Here is a 15,500-nt window from a genome sequence, read left to right as displayed (position 1 = left end):
CCTAAAAAAACCCTAACAGTTCTTGCAAGTGTATTCATATCTAATTTGCAGTTCTGTCCATATCTAAAGTACAGCTGACCATCAGTATTCATGGATTCTGCATCCACAGATCAAACCAACTGCTAATAAAAAATATTTGAAAAAATGAAAAATAACAGTATGACAAAAAGTATAGTATTATATAGCATTTACACAGTATTAAGTATTATAAGTAATCCAGAGATAATTTAAAGTATACAGGAGGATGCACATAGCTTATATGCAAATACTATGCCATTTTATATCGGAGATTTGAGCATATGCAGATTTTGGTATCCACAGGTGTTCCTAGAACCAATCCTCTGAGAATAACGAGGGACATCTGTACTCTGCACTGCTATTTAAATGCATTATAAAAAATGTACTACAAATGGCTATTTAAATGAGGTAAAAGTTTTATAATTTTTTCATCTTCCTAAAAAGATTTTCAAATTTTAATTAAAATGCAGTTTTTTTGTTAATTTCCTTTTGTTCAGAAAAGAAAACGGCATATTTGAAAGACTATAGAGGACTCTTCAATTTGTATATCCTGTGTCCCAAAATTTCATTGCAGAAAATTTATCCTAAGGAAATAATCATAGTTCTGATAAAGATTAAGTGCCAAGGATGTCTATTCCAGAATTTTATATAATAGCAAAATGTTGGGGAAGGGGAAGTTGTAAATGTTCTATAAAAGACCTTTTAATAAATATATTAAAAACATACCCGTATGCTGTATTGCTACACAGATATGACAATTATATTGAAGAGGATCTAATGATACAGGAAAATACTTAAAATATACCATTAAGAAAAAATACATTAAAAGGGAATTCGATTTTTGAAAAAATAAAGTAATTGAAGTTATTCTTATTATTTGCAGCAGTTATGATCTGTAAAGTTGCCAAAAACACTGAATTTGTAAACACTGAACCACTGCTCCTAGAAGAAATACAAAGTTAAGTTACTGTAAGCCTCTGGTCAAAAAGGTTTTCGTCAACTGACCAATACCTTGTTTTGTGTGCATTTCTGTTTAAAGACACCTTATTTAATATATGCTGTTGATTCAATAATACTGACCACATGGTCAATGGCACTATAACTCATGCCTGAACAAAACTTATTGACTACACATATTTTCTCCGTAAGACACATCCCAGCCTTCCTGTGCTTAGGAACACTAGGCAGCACTTCAGCCCTACACATGGGGGCCATTTTAAACAGTGAAACCACCACCAATAAGCACACAAATGAGGAAACAGGGTGTTAAATAGGCTGCAAAAAGAACATCTGTTTAGAGTCTTAGTACTGAAATAGTAAAGCAGAAAATCTATTTGTTCATTCTCAGGTGGCAAAGTGAATGCTGACTGACTCAAACTTTTTTGCTACTCTTCACGTGTCTGCAGATGACAAAGATCATTGCTATGCCTGTTAATTGGGGGTTACAAATAAATCTCAGGGAATAGATGAATTTTCAGACATGGACCTCACAAATAAGGAACAGTGGCTGTACATATACACAAGCATAGGGAAAAAACTGGATGGATTTAAGTAATCTAGAAACAGGAGTCTCTCCAGGGAATAACTAAGTAAGCATGTTACAGGTAATATATATTTTCTGTTTGCTCATCTGTTGATTCAAGGTAAATTTATCATGGTTCAATTACTTATAAAAAATGACATATCTGATTACGTAACTATTCTAATTATCTACCGCAAACATTTACTAACTTTTGAATTATAGGAAGAAAACTATCACAAACAAAATCCTTTACAATTTTTGGTGCTTCCATTATATTTTAAGAACTATCTAAATAGTTTGTGATACTGAGAGTTATTTGCCATTAACGATTCCCCTTAACCACTGGCAGTATTTATTTATTTATTTATTTATTGCGATGGAGTCTAGCTCTGTCGCTAGGCTGGAGTGCAGTAGCACCATCTCGGCTCACTGCAACCTCCACCTCCCAGGTTCAAGCGATTCTTCTACCTCAGCCTCCCGAGTAGCTGGGGGTACAGGCGCGTGCCACCATGCCCAGCTAATTTTTGTGTTTTTAGTAGATACGGGGTTTCACCATGTTGGTCAGGGTGGTCTCGATCTCCTAACCTTGTGATCCGCCCGCCTTGGCATCTCAAAGTACTGGGATTATAGCCGTGAGCCACTGTGCCCGGTCTAGCAGTATTTAATTTTAAGGGGTTAAAAGAATGCAGGTCAAGAAGACTTTAAATTTCTATGACGATAATACTACAAGAAGGGGAAATGGACTTGTTATAAATAGCTGATAATTCATTTCCAAAACATTGATGTCCTATCTCACATTTTATGTTTGTAGTCACACTAACATGATTGTTACCAGTTGCAAGATTTCACTGAACATTTTCACGTCAATTAAAATATAAAATGTTGTTACAACTACACATTAAAAATAATGACAATTGGCCAGAAACCACTAGAAAGAAGTTTAGTAAGGGCAAAACCAACCAAAACCAAAAGGAGTTAGGGAGAAGAGCAGAAAACCATTACATACAAATAAAGACAAAATTAAATATAAATATTAAATACACCTTGATAAGAAAATAAGGCCATGGAAGTGTAAGAAAAATTGAGAGACAGTGTGATATTAGAGAAAGCAAATAGCCAGTGAAAACGTGTAATTTTAGAAGAAAAATATTTGATTCTTTTGACTATCTTGAGTATTTTCAAAGGTAGGTAACACCTTCAGAGTGGCCTAAATATTAAATACAATAATCAAATATTGCTATATTTGAAATAAACAGCTGTGAAGTTATAAATATTTAGCCAGCAAAAGCGGGAGTATTTCCTGATCTACAATGCTAAAACTTTAGTTTCTTTAATTTCTATGATGAACATCCACCCATCGATCCATCCATCTAGCCATCCAATATTTACTGAGTTCTGATGTTTGTAAAGTACTGTTTGGGGCACTGGATAAACACCACATGTAATAGGTAATTTTATGTGTCAATGTTGCTGGGCCATAAGGTACCTGGGTATTTGATCAAGCTTTATTCTGGGTGTTTTCTATGAGGGTGTTTAGGGATGAAATTAACATTTAAATCAGTAGATTGAATAAAACAGATTGCTTTCTTTAATGTGGGTGAGCTTCATCCAATCAGCTGAAGACCAGTTAAACCAATCAGTTGAACAAAAGCAGTCCATCCAATCAGTTGAACAGAAGGAGATCCAACTCTGAATAAGAGATTCCTCCTCTCTGACTGCCTTTGAACTGACACATCAGCTTTTTTCTGCCATTGGACTAAACTGAAACAATGGCTCTTCCCAAGTATCAAGCCAGCCACCCTTCACAATGGACTATACCATTAGCTTTCTTGGGTCTCTGGCTTGCTGACTCAACCCGCAGGTATTGGTTCTTGTCAGATTTCATAATCACATGAGCTAATTCCTTATAAAAAATCTCTCATGGCTCTGTTTCTCTGGAGAACCTTGGCTGGTACACCATGCTGGACTACCAGAAGAGATGAGCTTTTCACAGTAGTCCTGAGTTTCTCCAAGCCTGGTGTATGTGGCACAACTTACCTGTGGTCTTCAGCCTCGCTTGGCCGATTTTTCAGCCATGAAAATCCAGTGTTATTCACATACACACCGCATTCCCAAAGTTGTAAGAAATTTCTAATGAAACCTAAAAACTTTCTGTTGGAACTTAAAGAGAATTATTAGAATATTCACAGTTACTATTATAAATGTGAAAAGACAACTCACTACAGGTGACATCACTGCAATGTGTACACTGCCCAGAGCACTAGCTGAAACTTTACACCTTGCTATCCCACTGAACAGGGTCTGGATGTAAGTGAGTGGGACCAATACCATGGAAAAGGGTGAGCTAGAATTCACTCAGAAATATGCTTTTAAAATGTGAAATTCTGCAAAACTTTTAAGCAATTTCCAGTATTATATAACTTGCAACCTTTCACATTTGTTTTCAACATACACTTTCTAGAACAGCCCAGTGGAGAGCTGACCATCTAGTGTACATGATGATTTAAAACATAAAACATAAAATTTTACCTTTAACACAGATACTGCTAATGACTAGAATGAATGTTAACGGCTTAAATCACTTTCTAGTTGCATTGGCTCTAGAATACGTTAGTAGTTTGCTTCCCAGTTAGTATTTTATGTATCCAAACTTTTGTTCAAGAGTATTTCAGAGCTTCCTATGCCCTCAAATTTTAAAGTATACACAAAAACTCTACCTCTCAAGCAGTTTCAGTCATATGACCACTGTACCTATTTATATGACTCTCCTGACTAAACACAACTTAATTTTCATCTGCCATAATGAAGTTAGTAGTGAATTTTCCTGCCTTTCAAAGTCATCTGCACCTGTATTCATTTCTTTAACAGCACCTTATTAACTTACATTTCTCCAAAAGCCACCTGGGGACTTGACTGTAACTACACCTGTGATTTATAAACAAATACACCGTAACACATTTGAGAACTTAATCTTGCCAAGCTTATTTAATACCTATATGCAATTTAATTTGAGCAAAATGCTATGTTAGCTGAAATAGCTGTTCTTGTGGATCAGAGTTTTAAAAAAAGAGAAAGGATTGATTGAAGTACAAGAATAAACTTTGCTGCAATCCAGGGAACTTGCATAGTTTGAGGCACACAATAGAGTAAAAAGAATCTACCCTAAGTATGAAAGAGTTTCTAATTTCCTTGATTGCTTAAGAATTCAAATATAAGAGAAAAAAACCACTTCACCCTACAAAGGTACCCTACTTTGGTCACAGTGAATATCCCATCAAAGGCAAAATTAGCCACATGTGCACCTGTTTCAGTTTTTCTCTGCCCTCTCCATTTCTACCTGTATCTCTTCCTATTTCTCAAATTGCCCAAGAGAAAAAAATCATGAATGTGCTGGTTGAGAAGTTAAAGCGTGTTCCTATTTCCCATAGCCATCCATAAAGAAATGCCCAAGTCATTATCTACTCACCTTAATCATGTAGCAGAAAACTTGTCACCTACGAAATTTGCCTGTGTCCTACTTTTCCAGTTAGAAGACAGAGCAAAAATAAGCAGCTCCTCCCTCTCTTTGGGAGAAAGTATGTTCTCCATAACCCAAAAATCATGAGTTAATTTTAGTAGAAAAATACCTTTTTTCATTTTACTAAATGGAGAAATGAAATCCCAAGTGTTTGGAATTGACTACCTACCAACTGCCTAAAGAATTACTAATGAGAAGTGAAAATTTCAAGCACAGTCAGGGTATTCTGATCCATCTCTGCAGAATCATTTCTTAAAATGTTCTGGTGTTTTTTAACCAGAAACATAGAAGGCAATACCACAGATCCATTTCCTTGCTTTCTGGTTCATCCAGCCCTGCAAGCAAAGCTGTGGACCATGTGCAAGGAAAGAGGTCTATTTCCACACCATCCAACAGTGAATGACAGTAGTTGGTGCCTTGGGAAAGAGCAATTGCAGAGCAGATTATTTTATAATGAATATGCAAATTATTCCCTTGCCTTTTTAAGTCAAGGGTTTAGGCACTTAATGTAAATTAAATATAGAAAATCCTAAAACTTATCTTGTGGCTTGGAGCAAATTATTGCTATTCAGAGGCCTTATTTACTTGACTTATTTGTGGGAGGAGAGGTGGCAAGGGGTGGGCAGTAGTGGTTCAAAGTACTTATCTGAGAAACTGAAATGAAAATTGGAAAAAAAATATAAAGTATAAAAATCGGCTATCGTGTATAGTGAGCAATGCTAAATATCTAGGAATCCCTAACACTGCAATTAAAACTGGTTTTCAGATAATGAAAAAAAAGTTAGGGGATAATCTGAAGTCAGGTGAAGTACTTTTTACATATACATCAGTGCTGATTTAAATCATCAAAACCTATTATGTGGATACTCTGTTTTCACTAGTTACTTAATACTAAGTAGTACTCATAGCAGGCAGACACTTAGTAAACTGTCAATGACGAAACAAAGTAATGTAAATAAAACACTTAAGCCCAACTTATACGTATACTAAACACACACACACACACACACACACACACACACACACACTTTAAGTATATATATATATACTTTAAATTTTGGGATACATGTGCAGAACATGCAGGCTTGTTACATAGGTATACACGTACCAAGATGGTTTGCTGCACCCATTAACCTGTCATTTACATTAGATATTTCTTCTAATGCTATCCCTCCCCTCCCCCAACCCCGACAAGCCCTGGTGTGTGATGTTCCCCTGTGTCCATGTGCTTTTACTGTTCAACTCCTGCTTATGAGTAAGAAAACGTGGTGTTTGGTTTTCTGTTCCTGTGTTAGTTTGCTGAGAATGATGGTTTCCAGCTTCATCCATGTCCCTGCAAAGGACATGAACTCATCCTTTTTTATGGCTGCATAGTATTCCATGGTTATTTATATATAACATATTTATATACATATACAAAAAAAAAACACCACCAGAAATTTTAAATGCTGTTAACTTTTTTCGGTTATATAATAGAAAAATGGGCAAAACAATATGAATACCACTGGCCCAGGAGAAGCTGAAGCACCACTTTTTCTGGCAAAGTCTACCAGCTGTGGCCAGTGGCATTGAGCTCTTGCAGTAATTCCTGATGCCAGCTGACTATAACTTTTTTCTGTCTGCCTATCCAAGAAAACAATCAGCATTAATTTCAGCTGATTGCATTATTGATTTTTGCTACTAAAACAGATTTATGATTAAGAAATACTATCTTACCAAAAGTTTCCTTAAGTTCTCTACCATATATTATGATTATAAAAATATTTACTATACACACACACACACACACACACATATTAAAATAACCCTAAAACCTTTTTTCTGAAGAAACTGACTAAATAAAAATGATTTTAAATGCACAGGTATTTGTTCTTTATCATAAAATTTGATAAAATGAAATTTGAGATTATAACTGTTGGTATCTTGAAACCAAGGAAAATAAACAAGTAATATTTAATTTTTCTCCTTCTTCAAATCTTTTTCAAAAACCATTAAGCAATCCAAGAATTCAAATGAACTGTTTTACACAGAATCCTTATTCTTGTACATTATCTTACTGTTAATGGTATTGTTATTAAGGAGTAATAGTCCTAAAAAATGGGTGAGAAGTGTAAATAAAATTATCCTTATCCAAGATAATCATCTTCATTCTCATGATTAATTCATAAACAGAATTAAATGTGATTCAACAGGCAAAAAAGCATTTGATTACCTAAACATACATATAAATACAAACATCTATCTATCTATCTATCTATCTATCTGTAATACACATCTATCTTCTATCTAGATAGATGTATATTGCATCTATATATATGTTCAGGTAATCAAATGCTTTTTAGTCTACTAAATCGCATTTAATTCAGTTTGTGAATTAATCATGAGAATGAAGATGATTATCTTGGAAGATGATAATTTTACAGATAGATATACAGAGTTCACCATAATGGAATGCATGTAAAGTATATGTAAAAGTTCACTCCTGTCTAGCTTCATACCATGATTTTTTTTAAAGAAATGTTATGTTTACTGAAGAAAATTTTCAATGGTAAAATACTTGATCTGGAGCCAGATTTCCTAGGTCATAACCCTTCTTACACTATTGTAGCTGTGTGTCCTTGGACAAGTCACTTAATCTTTCTGGAACTCATTTCCTTCAACTGTAAATTGAGAAGGCTGTGGTTGAAAAGCTCTAAAGTTCCATCCTGTTCTAATAACCTATGAATCTGTGAGAGAGAAAGTTCATAAATATTCCATAATCTTCCTTTTACCAAAATGTTACTTCCAAATATAGATAACCTTCTATGACACAAAGCAAATGTTGTGACAAGGTACCTTTCAATTAATGCAAATTTTAAAGTTACTATTTAAAACAATTCAAAAATAGAGCAAACTCTATCAAGATGTTGTGATTTCAGATATTTCAGAACACAACATAGAGATCACACGCCAATCAAAATAAATCTAAATGAAGCAAATTATTAACTATGAATTTTATAGAGTTCTGGAATACTTCCAAATTCCTACTATCATTTTCAAAATAAGCCTTTCGTGAGAAAAAAATACAGTCTCAATTAAACAGAACATAGCAATTACATATAAATTTTAAAATTATTATTATTTTTATTTCAAACCTAGAAGGAAAGTTCAACCTGACAACAAATTTATGTCAGTCATTCAGTGAACCTTTTTCATACTCCTCTAACTTCTAGGTCATGGAACTTAAAATCAAAAATAAAAACACAAATTCAGAAAAGTACTCACCCAGGTCAATGTACAGTTCTTAATTTAAAATATAATTATATTCATTAAATAGAATCTTAATATCCAAAGTATCCTAGTTCGTCTTATAAGGATGTTTGAAAATAAAGCTTGACATTAAAATGGGTTTCTGGTTAACTCCTACATGACTTAATTTACCAGAGTGAAACCACTCTACTATGCAGATTAGTTCACTGAGGATTTATTGTGAAAGCAGTAACCAGAAGTTATAATAGAAGGGACATGAGTAGAATTCCCTCTCTTTAATATCCTCAAGATGTTACTTCACTCACAGTGCTCACTCACAAGTTCTCTGCTCCGACAGTTAATGGGAGATTCTTGAAAATTTTAATATCCTGCCAGCAGTCAGTCACCATTAGCAAATTTGGGATAAGAAAGTGTTATATCTGGCTGGGCACGGTGGCTCATGCCTGTAATCCTAGCCCTTTGGGAGGCTGAGGCGGGTGGATCATCCTGAGGTCAGGAGTTCCAGACAAGCCTGGCCAACATGGTGAAACCCCGTCTCTACTAAAAATACAAAAATTAGCCAGGTATGGTGGACCTACCTGTAGTCCCAGCTACTCAGGAGGCTGAAGCAGGAGAATCACTTTAACCTGGGAGGTGCTGCTTGCAGTGAGCCAAAATGGCGCCACTGCACTCCAGCCTGGGTGAGAGAGTAAGATTCCATCTCAAGAAAAAAAAAATTGTTATATCTATGTTACGGACATCAACTTACCAGAGTTTTTTGTTTGTTTGTTTCTTTCCAGATGGATGGTTTGACTTTATGATCAAAGAAGACAAAATACCCACTACAGTTAATTTTTTCTAGATATGATTGAAAAAAAGACTTTCTAGACGTCACATATAACTACTGAACAATAAGGAAGACTATAATATGAGCTACTTTTCTGTTTGTGAGTTTCAGCACTTCTGTCCCATTTAATAGACCTTGTTTCTGGCTTAACTATACTTTAAAATCTTTTTACTATATGACAATAAATATGTATGAGCATTTTAAATAAATCAATTTCAAGTATTTAAAATAATGTATAATTTAAAATTTCAGTTTAGCATCTCTAATTGTATTATTTATATCACAGACATCATGAGATAATTATTTTACAGTTTAGTTACAAAAATGTTTAGTTAAAATTATTATGGATATAAGAAATGTTAAAATTATATACAAAAGGGCAACCTAATCTGGCACTGATTAGACACATACAAATACAACTGGGCATTGATTACCAATGCCATGAATATTTTGTGAGATAATGAACAACTTGCAAACAGTAAAGCTGAAAAACTCCACAAGTTTGACAATTAAAATCAGACAAAACTAAAATATACTACTATAGTCCATTTAGTAACCGTGATAATGTTTTAGAAAATTCTGGCACCATTTCAAACTATAACATCAAAGTTAATACTAATATTGTGTTTAAAATGTTGAAAAAATTAGTTGGTGTAACTGGAGTATGCAGTGAACGATGGTATGCATATTAAATAGAAGCTGTTGAATCCGTGACATATTTTAATATAGAAGACTGTATAACTAAGAACACTTAAAATGATGCAAAACTAAATAATAAAAAGACCAATGTAGAAACTATGAGAACCCAATAAATGACTTAATAGGAGTATAATACGTATACCACAATACTGATAAATACTGGTACACACCTTACATTTACAAGTAGGACATATTCTCCTAATATTTAAGAGTTACAAATAAGCATGTTACAGCTCTTCTCAACTGTATAAAGAAGCAGTCAATAAAACACAGAGCATAACAGGGAAGAGTGCAGCAGGTCAAAAAAGGCAGATGTCAAAAAAATATGTTTTCCTTTGGGGACAAAAAAGTGAAAGGTTTTTATGCATTTTAATTAACCATCTTGCAAAAAGTAAAAATAAAAAAGAAGCAGGTGAAGTCTACTAACTATCACCTTCTAGCCCCATTAACACTTTGTAGTCTAGCAGGAAAAAAAAAGGAAAAAAGAAAAACACCCTCCCATTGTAGGCCATTAAAAAACATTCAAAGCTTCCTCCAGTATCCTTCCAACAGCTACTGAGAAGATTTATCTTCAAAGAACTTTCTTGTTTACAATACAAATCTTCTCCTCTGTTACAAATTAAACCCAATTATCTGGCTACCAGTTTCCACAATAAAACCTGGTAGACAGAGGAAACAGTAACCTTCCCATTTTTTTCCCTCACTATTTGATAGCCTGCAGGTTTCAAGAAGTAAAAACTACTCTTACTTATCCCGTGAACAGATAGGTGTTGAGAGGGCATGGAAACCCCTAGAAAGATAAATGGCCTCATTTTCTTTGGATCAGGCTTTGGAGACAACTTCCAAAGATCTGAAAAAGTGTGGAAAACTCTCAGTTGCTTATTGGATCTATAAATGTTTAAGCTACTATGAGAAATATTCTACAGAAAAGCATCATTAACTCTTTCTGGTCATTGGAATCTATAGTCATTGGTATGTCTAGTCATTGCTGAAGGACAAACTACAAATACTCAAGGCAATAGATCCATTTGTTGAGATAGCAAACAGATGAAATGCAATCACATACACTTGGGTCCTGGCCAAGTCTAACTCACCCTGACAGACTGGGGCTCAGCTTTTAATCAAGCAGCTGCTCAAAGAACACATTTGTGTCCCTGTAGCAGCACCCAACCAATGAGGAATTTCATAAAATCAAGTTTATTCTAAGTCTCCAAAATGCATTTGCTCATGCTCAATACAATATATGCAAATTTCAGTTACAAAATTACAAATTCAAGTTCATTCTGTGATACCATTTTGCATTAGAAAGAGGTTTACAGGTTTTAACTGGCCATTTTCTAATGATGTGCACTCTGCTTTGCAAAACATTAGATGTACTAAAAAAAAAAAAAAAAAAAAAAAGACAGAAACAACTTTCCCCAAATTTTCCTAACCTTACGTGGAAGCAAGGGTGTCTAAATACATAAAAAACTTACCCTCTCTCGCCTCCTAGTCTGCAGAATTCCCGACTAGGCAAACCATGAAAGGCAGAATCATAAAACTCAAGTTTAGTCATACCTTAACAGGCTGTGTTCCTGTTGAACATTAAATACTTTGACAACACAACAGCGCCTTCTCCAGTACTAAAAGCAGAATGATTAATCTTATTAAGCGAGCATTTGAACCATGGCCACCATGCCATGGGAGAATAATTAGGATGCTAATGACCTAAATACTGTGTCTACAAACTCCTATTACTGGAGCAAATAAGAAGAGAGAATATTCATGCTTAAAATGGTCAATTAAATTAAGAATATTTTCCATAGGAACAAGATTATCTACACTGCAAAATAAATATATTTTGGTAGACTGGCCTGTGACCACAAGTAACCTTTTTCTGTTTATAACAAATGTTTAGTACCGTTATGTCAGAAAATGTTTTACTAATTTGCAAAGAAGTGGCAAAACATGGAATGCCATCCAATTTCAAGTTGAGGAATTCCTATGTCCCTAACTGTTGTGAGTAAACAGTAACGTTTTCCCCCTCCTTACACAGTTCATGAGAGATTTAAAGAGGAAGATTCGTTGAATATAATGAAAACTTACAGCTGAATTCTTTGGCCACATCACTTTATATTATTACAGTAATACACAGAAACAAGGCAATATGAGGAGCTGAATAGGAAAAAAAAACACACAAATAAACTTTGAACTGTTATTCTCAAGAACTGAAGAACTATTTATTATTGTAAATTTCAATATCATTCAAGACAAAACCAAGTCTTAGCTTCAAGGTGAATTCACAAATAACTGGAGTCAAAAATCTCTTGACACCTTTCTCTAATACTTAAGAATACGAAACTCATTTTTAAAAATTCCAAATCCAGGTAATTTGAAGATCAAGAAGAAAGCTTTTCTTACTGTGTACGAAATTATGGATTCTTATTACAACAAAAAGCACATAGTGTCTGCCTTTATAAAGTGTTATTGATTCCTCTTTCATATGCCAAATAGTATTTTCAAAAATGCTGGTTTACAAAAGCTATTCTCTTCTTTTCTTGAATGACTGCCCAAAAATGTACATACCATACTTTTGGAGAAAATCACTTCTAACAGAAGGAATTGTCGTGGCAACAGCATACAAATACAAGGCCATATGGTGTCCTTTCCTGAGATTAGAGGCAATAACCCAACACACTTAGGAGTTTAGTCCCTTTCTGAATTAAGAACTTGGTGTTGCCCATATAAACCCATGAGATGAGAATACACTCAGGCTGTACTAATTACACACAGGGACCTCTGCTGTTATCTCTGCTGTTTAGCATTGTCCCATGGTTAATTCTGCTTTGCTTTAGTTGAAGCCAAAGACTAGCATAACAAAACAGTGTTTCCCTACACGGGACCCTCTGTCAGCCACATGCTTTTACTGCATAAATTATTTCTTGAGAATAAACCTGAGCCCTTTGTGAGATGCTGAGTTAAGGCCAGGAGTGAGAGATTGCTGCAGCCACTTCAGCCAGGAAGTTAGTCCGAATCAAACTTAGAAAAAAAGGGAACAATGCAGACAGAACCAAGAAAAGAAGTCAGTTGACGGCAGCCAAATGCTCACAGCAACGGTCAATTCTCATTGCAAAAGCCTTTGCTTTTGTCCCCCATGCCTCAAATAATGAATCTGTTTTGTAAGCTACTGGGCTGATCCACCTAAGCAATAGTAGGAATCATGAGAAGCGGGATCATGAATATACATGCTCTTGGGAAACTAAAAGTAGACTGAGGATTTCTTTTTGCCATTAAAAGAGAGAAATTAATGATCGTGAAATCAATGCACACCGTCATTGCTAAAGTGTATGTTATTTACTGCAACAAGAATTCAAATGAAAAAGACGCCTATGTCTATATAGCCTGCAGTGGAGGTCAAAGAGAGGTGGTAAGATGTGGCCAAAGGTATCCAGCTGCACAGGACAAAGATGGCTATAGAACCCAAACCACTATTCTCTAAATTGTGGGATCTCTTCTCCAAGCCACACTCTCTCTGGAGTCCACTTCCAGACCAAACAGGACTCAGAGTGAATCAAGCCAAATGAGGCATGAGAAAGGAAAGGGGCTGAAAAAGAAAGAACATGCCCATCTAGCCATCGGTCTGTGTAGAGTCACGGAAGGTGGGCCTTCTCACTTAGTGTTGCAAGAAGAGAGTTCTTATCAGCTCTCCTATCAAGTCCCAAGCCCAACCTGCAGTGGCACCCCTGGCCAACTTACAAGCATTAGAAAGAGGCAAATCAAATGCTGCCAGGGAAGAAAACAACAGAGCAGGACTTCTATTATCAAACCTCAAAGCCTTAGCAGCTTAGCCTCTGCCTCCTCCACCCTCCTGGAGCCCGCTTGCTGACCTAGACAGAGATATCTTGGTGTATGCGTGTGGCACATGCACCTGTGACCCCAACCCCAAGCCCTCAAGTAGTGACATTTCAACTGGATTTTAAATGTTAGTTAGCATAACCTTGAAATAGAAGCGGCTGTTTAAAAGACTTAAAACATATGTATCTGAGGTAAGAATACTGTCCACATCAAAGGAAAAAAAAAAAAAAAAACAGGCAAGAACTCTGTGCTATAATTTGTGGGAGCAAAAAGATAATCTTAGAAATTATCTATCCAAGACCTAGCATTTTATAAATGAACTGAGAATCAGAGAGGCAGGTGTTGGCTCTCTGAAATGAAAAACAATGAGTTCCCAGATGCCCTGATCAACCTGAAACTTTTTGAGTGAAAAGTCCAACCCTGGGAGAAAGGACACTAAGCCTAAATGTCAAAATCCCAAACTTTGGGTTAACCCATGCTATCAATTAGCATAGAAACTGAAAATATCATTTGCCTGTTTAAACTCAGTATACGAATATGGAACAGGGGAAGATTAAGAGCTTGAAACACATGATCTTTCAAGTTTTTTTTTTCCCAGATGTAAAGTTCTATGATTCTGTTCTGAACTGAGTAAGAGTAAATAACAAGAAAAAAATGTAAACCGTTTTAACTGCAGTTGAGATGATTACTTTCAAAATTTTAAACTAACAAAGGTTTACAAGAACACCCTCATTTTTTATAGATTTTCTTCCCTGGCCTCTGCCACACATATTCTTCTATCTATACAACTAGAAGGACAGTCTGACCTTAGCATTTAAGGGTAACAATGAGCCCAACAGACAATTAGCCGTTAACACTGTGATATATTTAGCATCCAAGAAATGTACTATCAGTACACTGAAAGTATTTGGAAAGTTTAGTCATCAGTGGATAGAGCATGAATCACATCCATGTCACCAGCAGACCACTTATCTAATCACCCCACTATACATGCAAGACTCTGTGTCTCCAGAGCTGGTTTGTTTCATATTTTAGCTTCACAGTCACAGACAAATTCACTGAACCAAAATAAAGCCTCTGACTTTCTGCTTTGCACTGTCCTAAAATGGGTTAGTGATGTCTTGCCCACAGAATTCCACACCGTGATCTGAATGAGCAGAAAAAGATTCTGTGAGGCTCTCAGCAGAGATGATACCAAATGGCCAGTCAAGAGGTTAACTCAAGTTCCTCTGAAGGAGGCACCGAGGTGATGGAGTCAGCAAAAGGCTGTGAAGTGTATGTAAAATTTCACTTAAAACTTAAAACAAGCTTAAAAGAAGTTAACAGGCATGGTTTTTTGAAAAAAAAAAAAAAAAACTTTTTTTAAAAAAACTACATTATAGTGTTCATGATCATCTCTTTAATAAGCTAATAACCTTCACTACCATGAAGTAAAGCATACAGGCTCTTATAAATACCTTCTAATTGGTCATTCCAACCTTATTTTAGAAGAAACGACAGAGAAACAACAACAACTTCCCGAGGATCCCTGCTTACAAGTGTACATCAAAGCCACACTCTAAGGCCCCTTATTTCCACAGGCTGGCAAGCAAACAAGGCACATGACTTTGCAAGAGTGTATCTTAATTCTCTTACTAAAGAAAAGTCAACAGCGCAGAGACAACACAGAAAAAGAAATCAAAGAGGCCAAATCTGTGGACCGAAAACAATAAGAAAAAAATAAATCAACTTTGATAATATTTAGCAATGCCAGGGGAGTAGGTAAATGCACTGGGAAATATTTGTGGACTATGATGACAGTAAATGTCCTTTCAGTACAACTGATATTCATCAGA

The 15,500-nt window shown here is 35.4% G+C and overlaps 1 protein-coding gene across 2 annotated transcripts in view; it reads right to left on the bottom strand.

The window, feature by feature from the left end:
- Positions 1-15,500, bottom strand: part of CDH2 (cadherin 2) — a 236,110-nt gene that overhangs the window by 142,696 nt on the left and 77,914 nt on the right. Inside the window, exon 1 of one of the 2 annotated variants that reach the window (XM_032293132.1) lies at positions 12,397-14,303. The exons of the other annotated variant lie outside the window; for it this stretch is intronic. Within the exon in view, the coding sequence (XP_032149023.1) occupies positions 12,397-12,466 (70 nt within the window). The 5' untranslated portion in view covers positions 12,467-14,303. Of the gene's footprint in view, positions 1-12,396; positions 14,304-15,500 lie in introns of those variants that run through there. 2 annotated transcript variants of the gene reach the window in all.

Source organism: Sapajus apella, unplaced genomic scaffold (assembly GCF_009761245.1).
Source record: "Sapajus apella isolate SASKATOON/1434 unplaced genomic scaffold, GSC_monkey_1.0 scaffold29, whole genome shotgun sequence".
NCBI classification, from domain to species: domain Eukaryota; kingdom Metazoa; phylum Chordata; class Mammalia; order Primates; family Cebidae; genus Sapajus; species Sapajus apella.
Note: the sequence above shows the minus strand (reverse complement) of the source record. Positions and strands in the feature narration are given on the sequence as shown.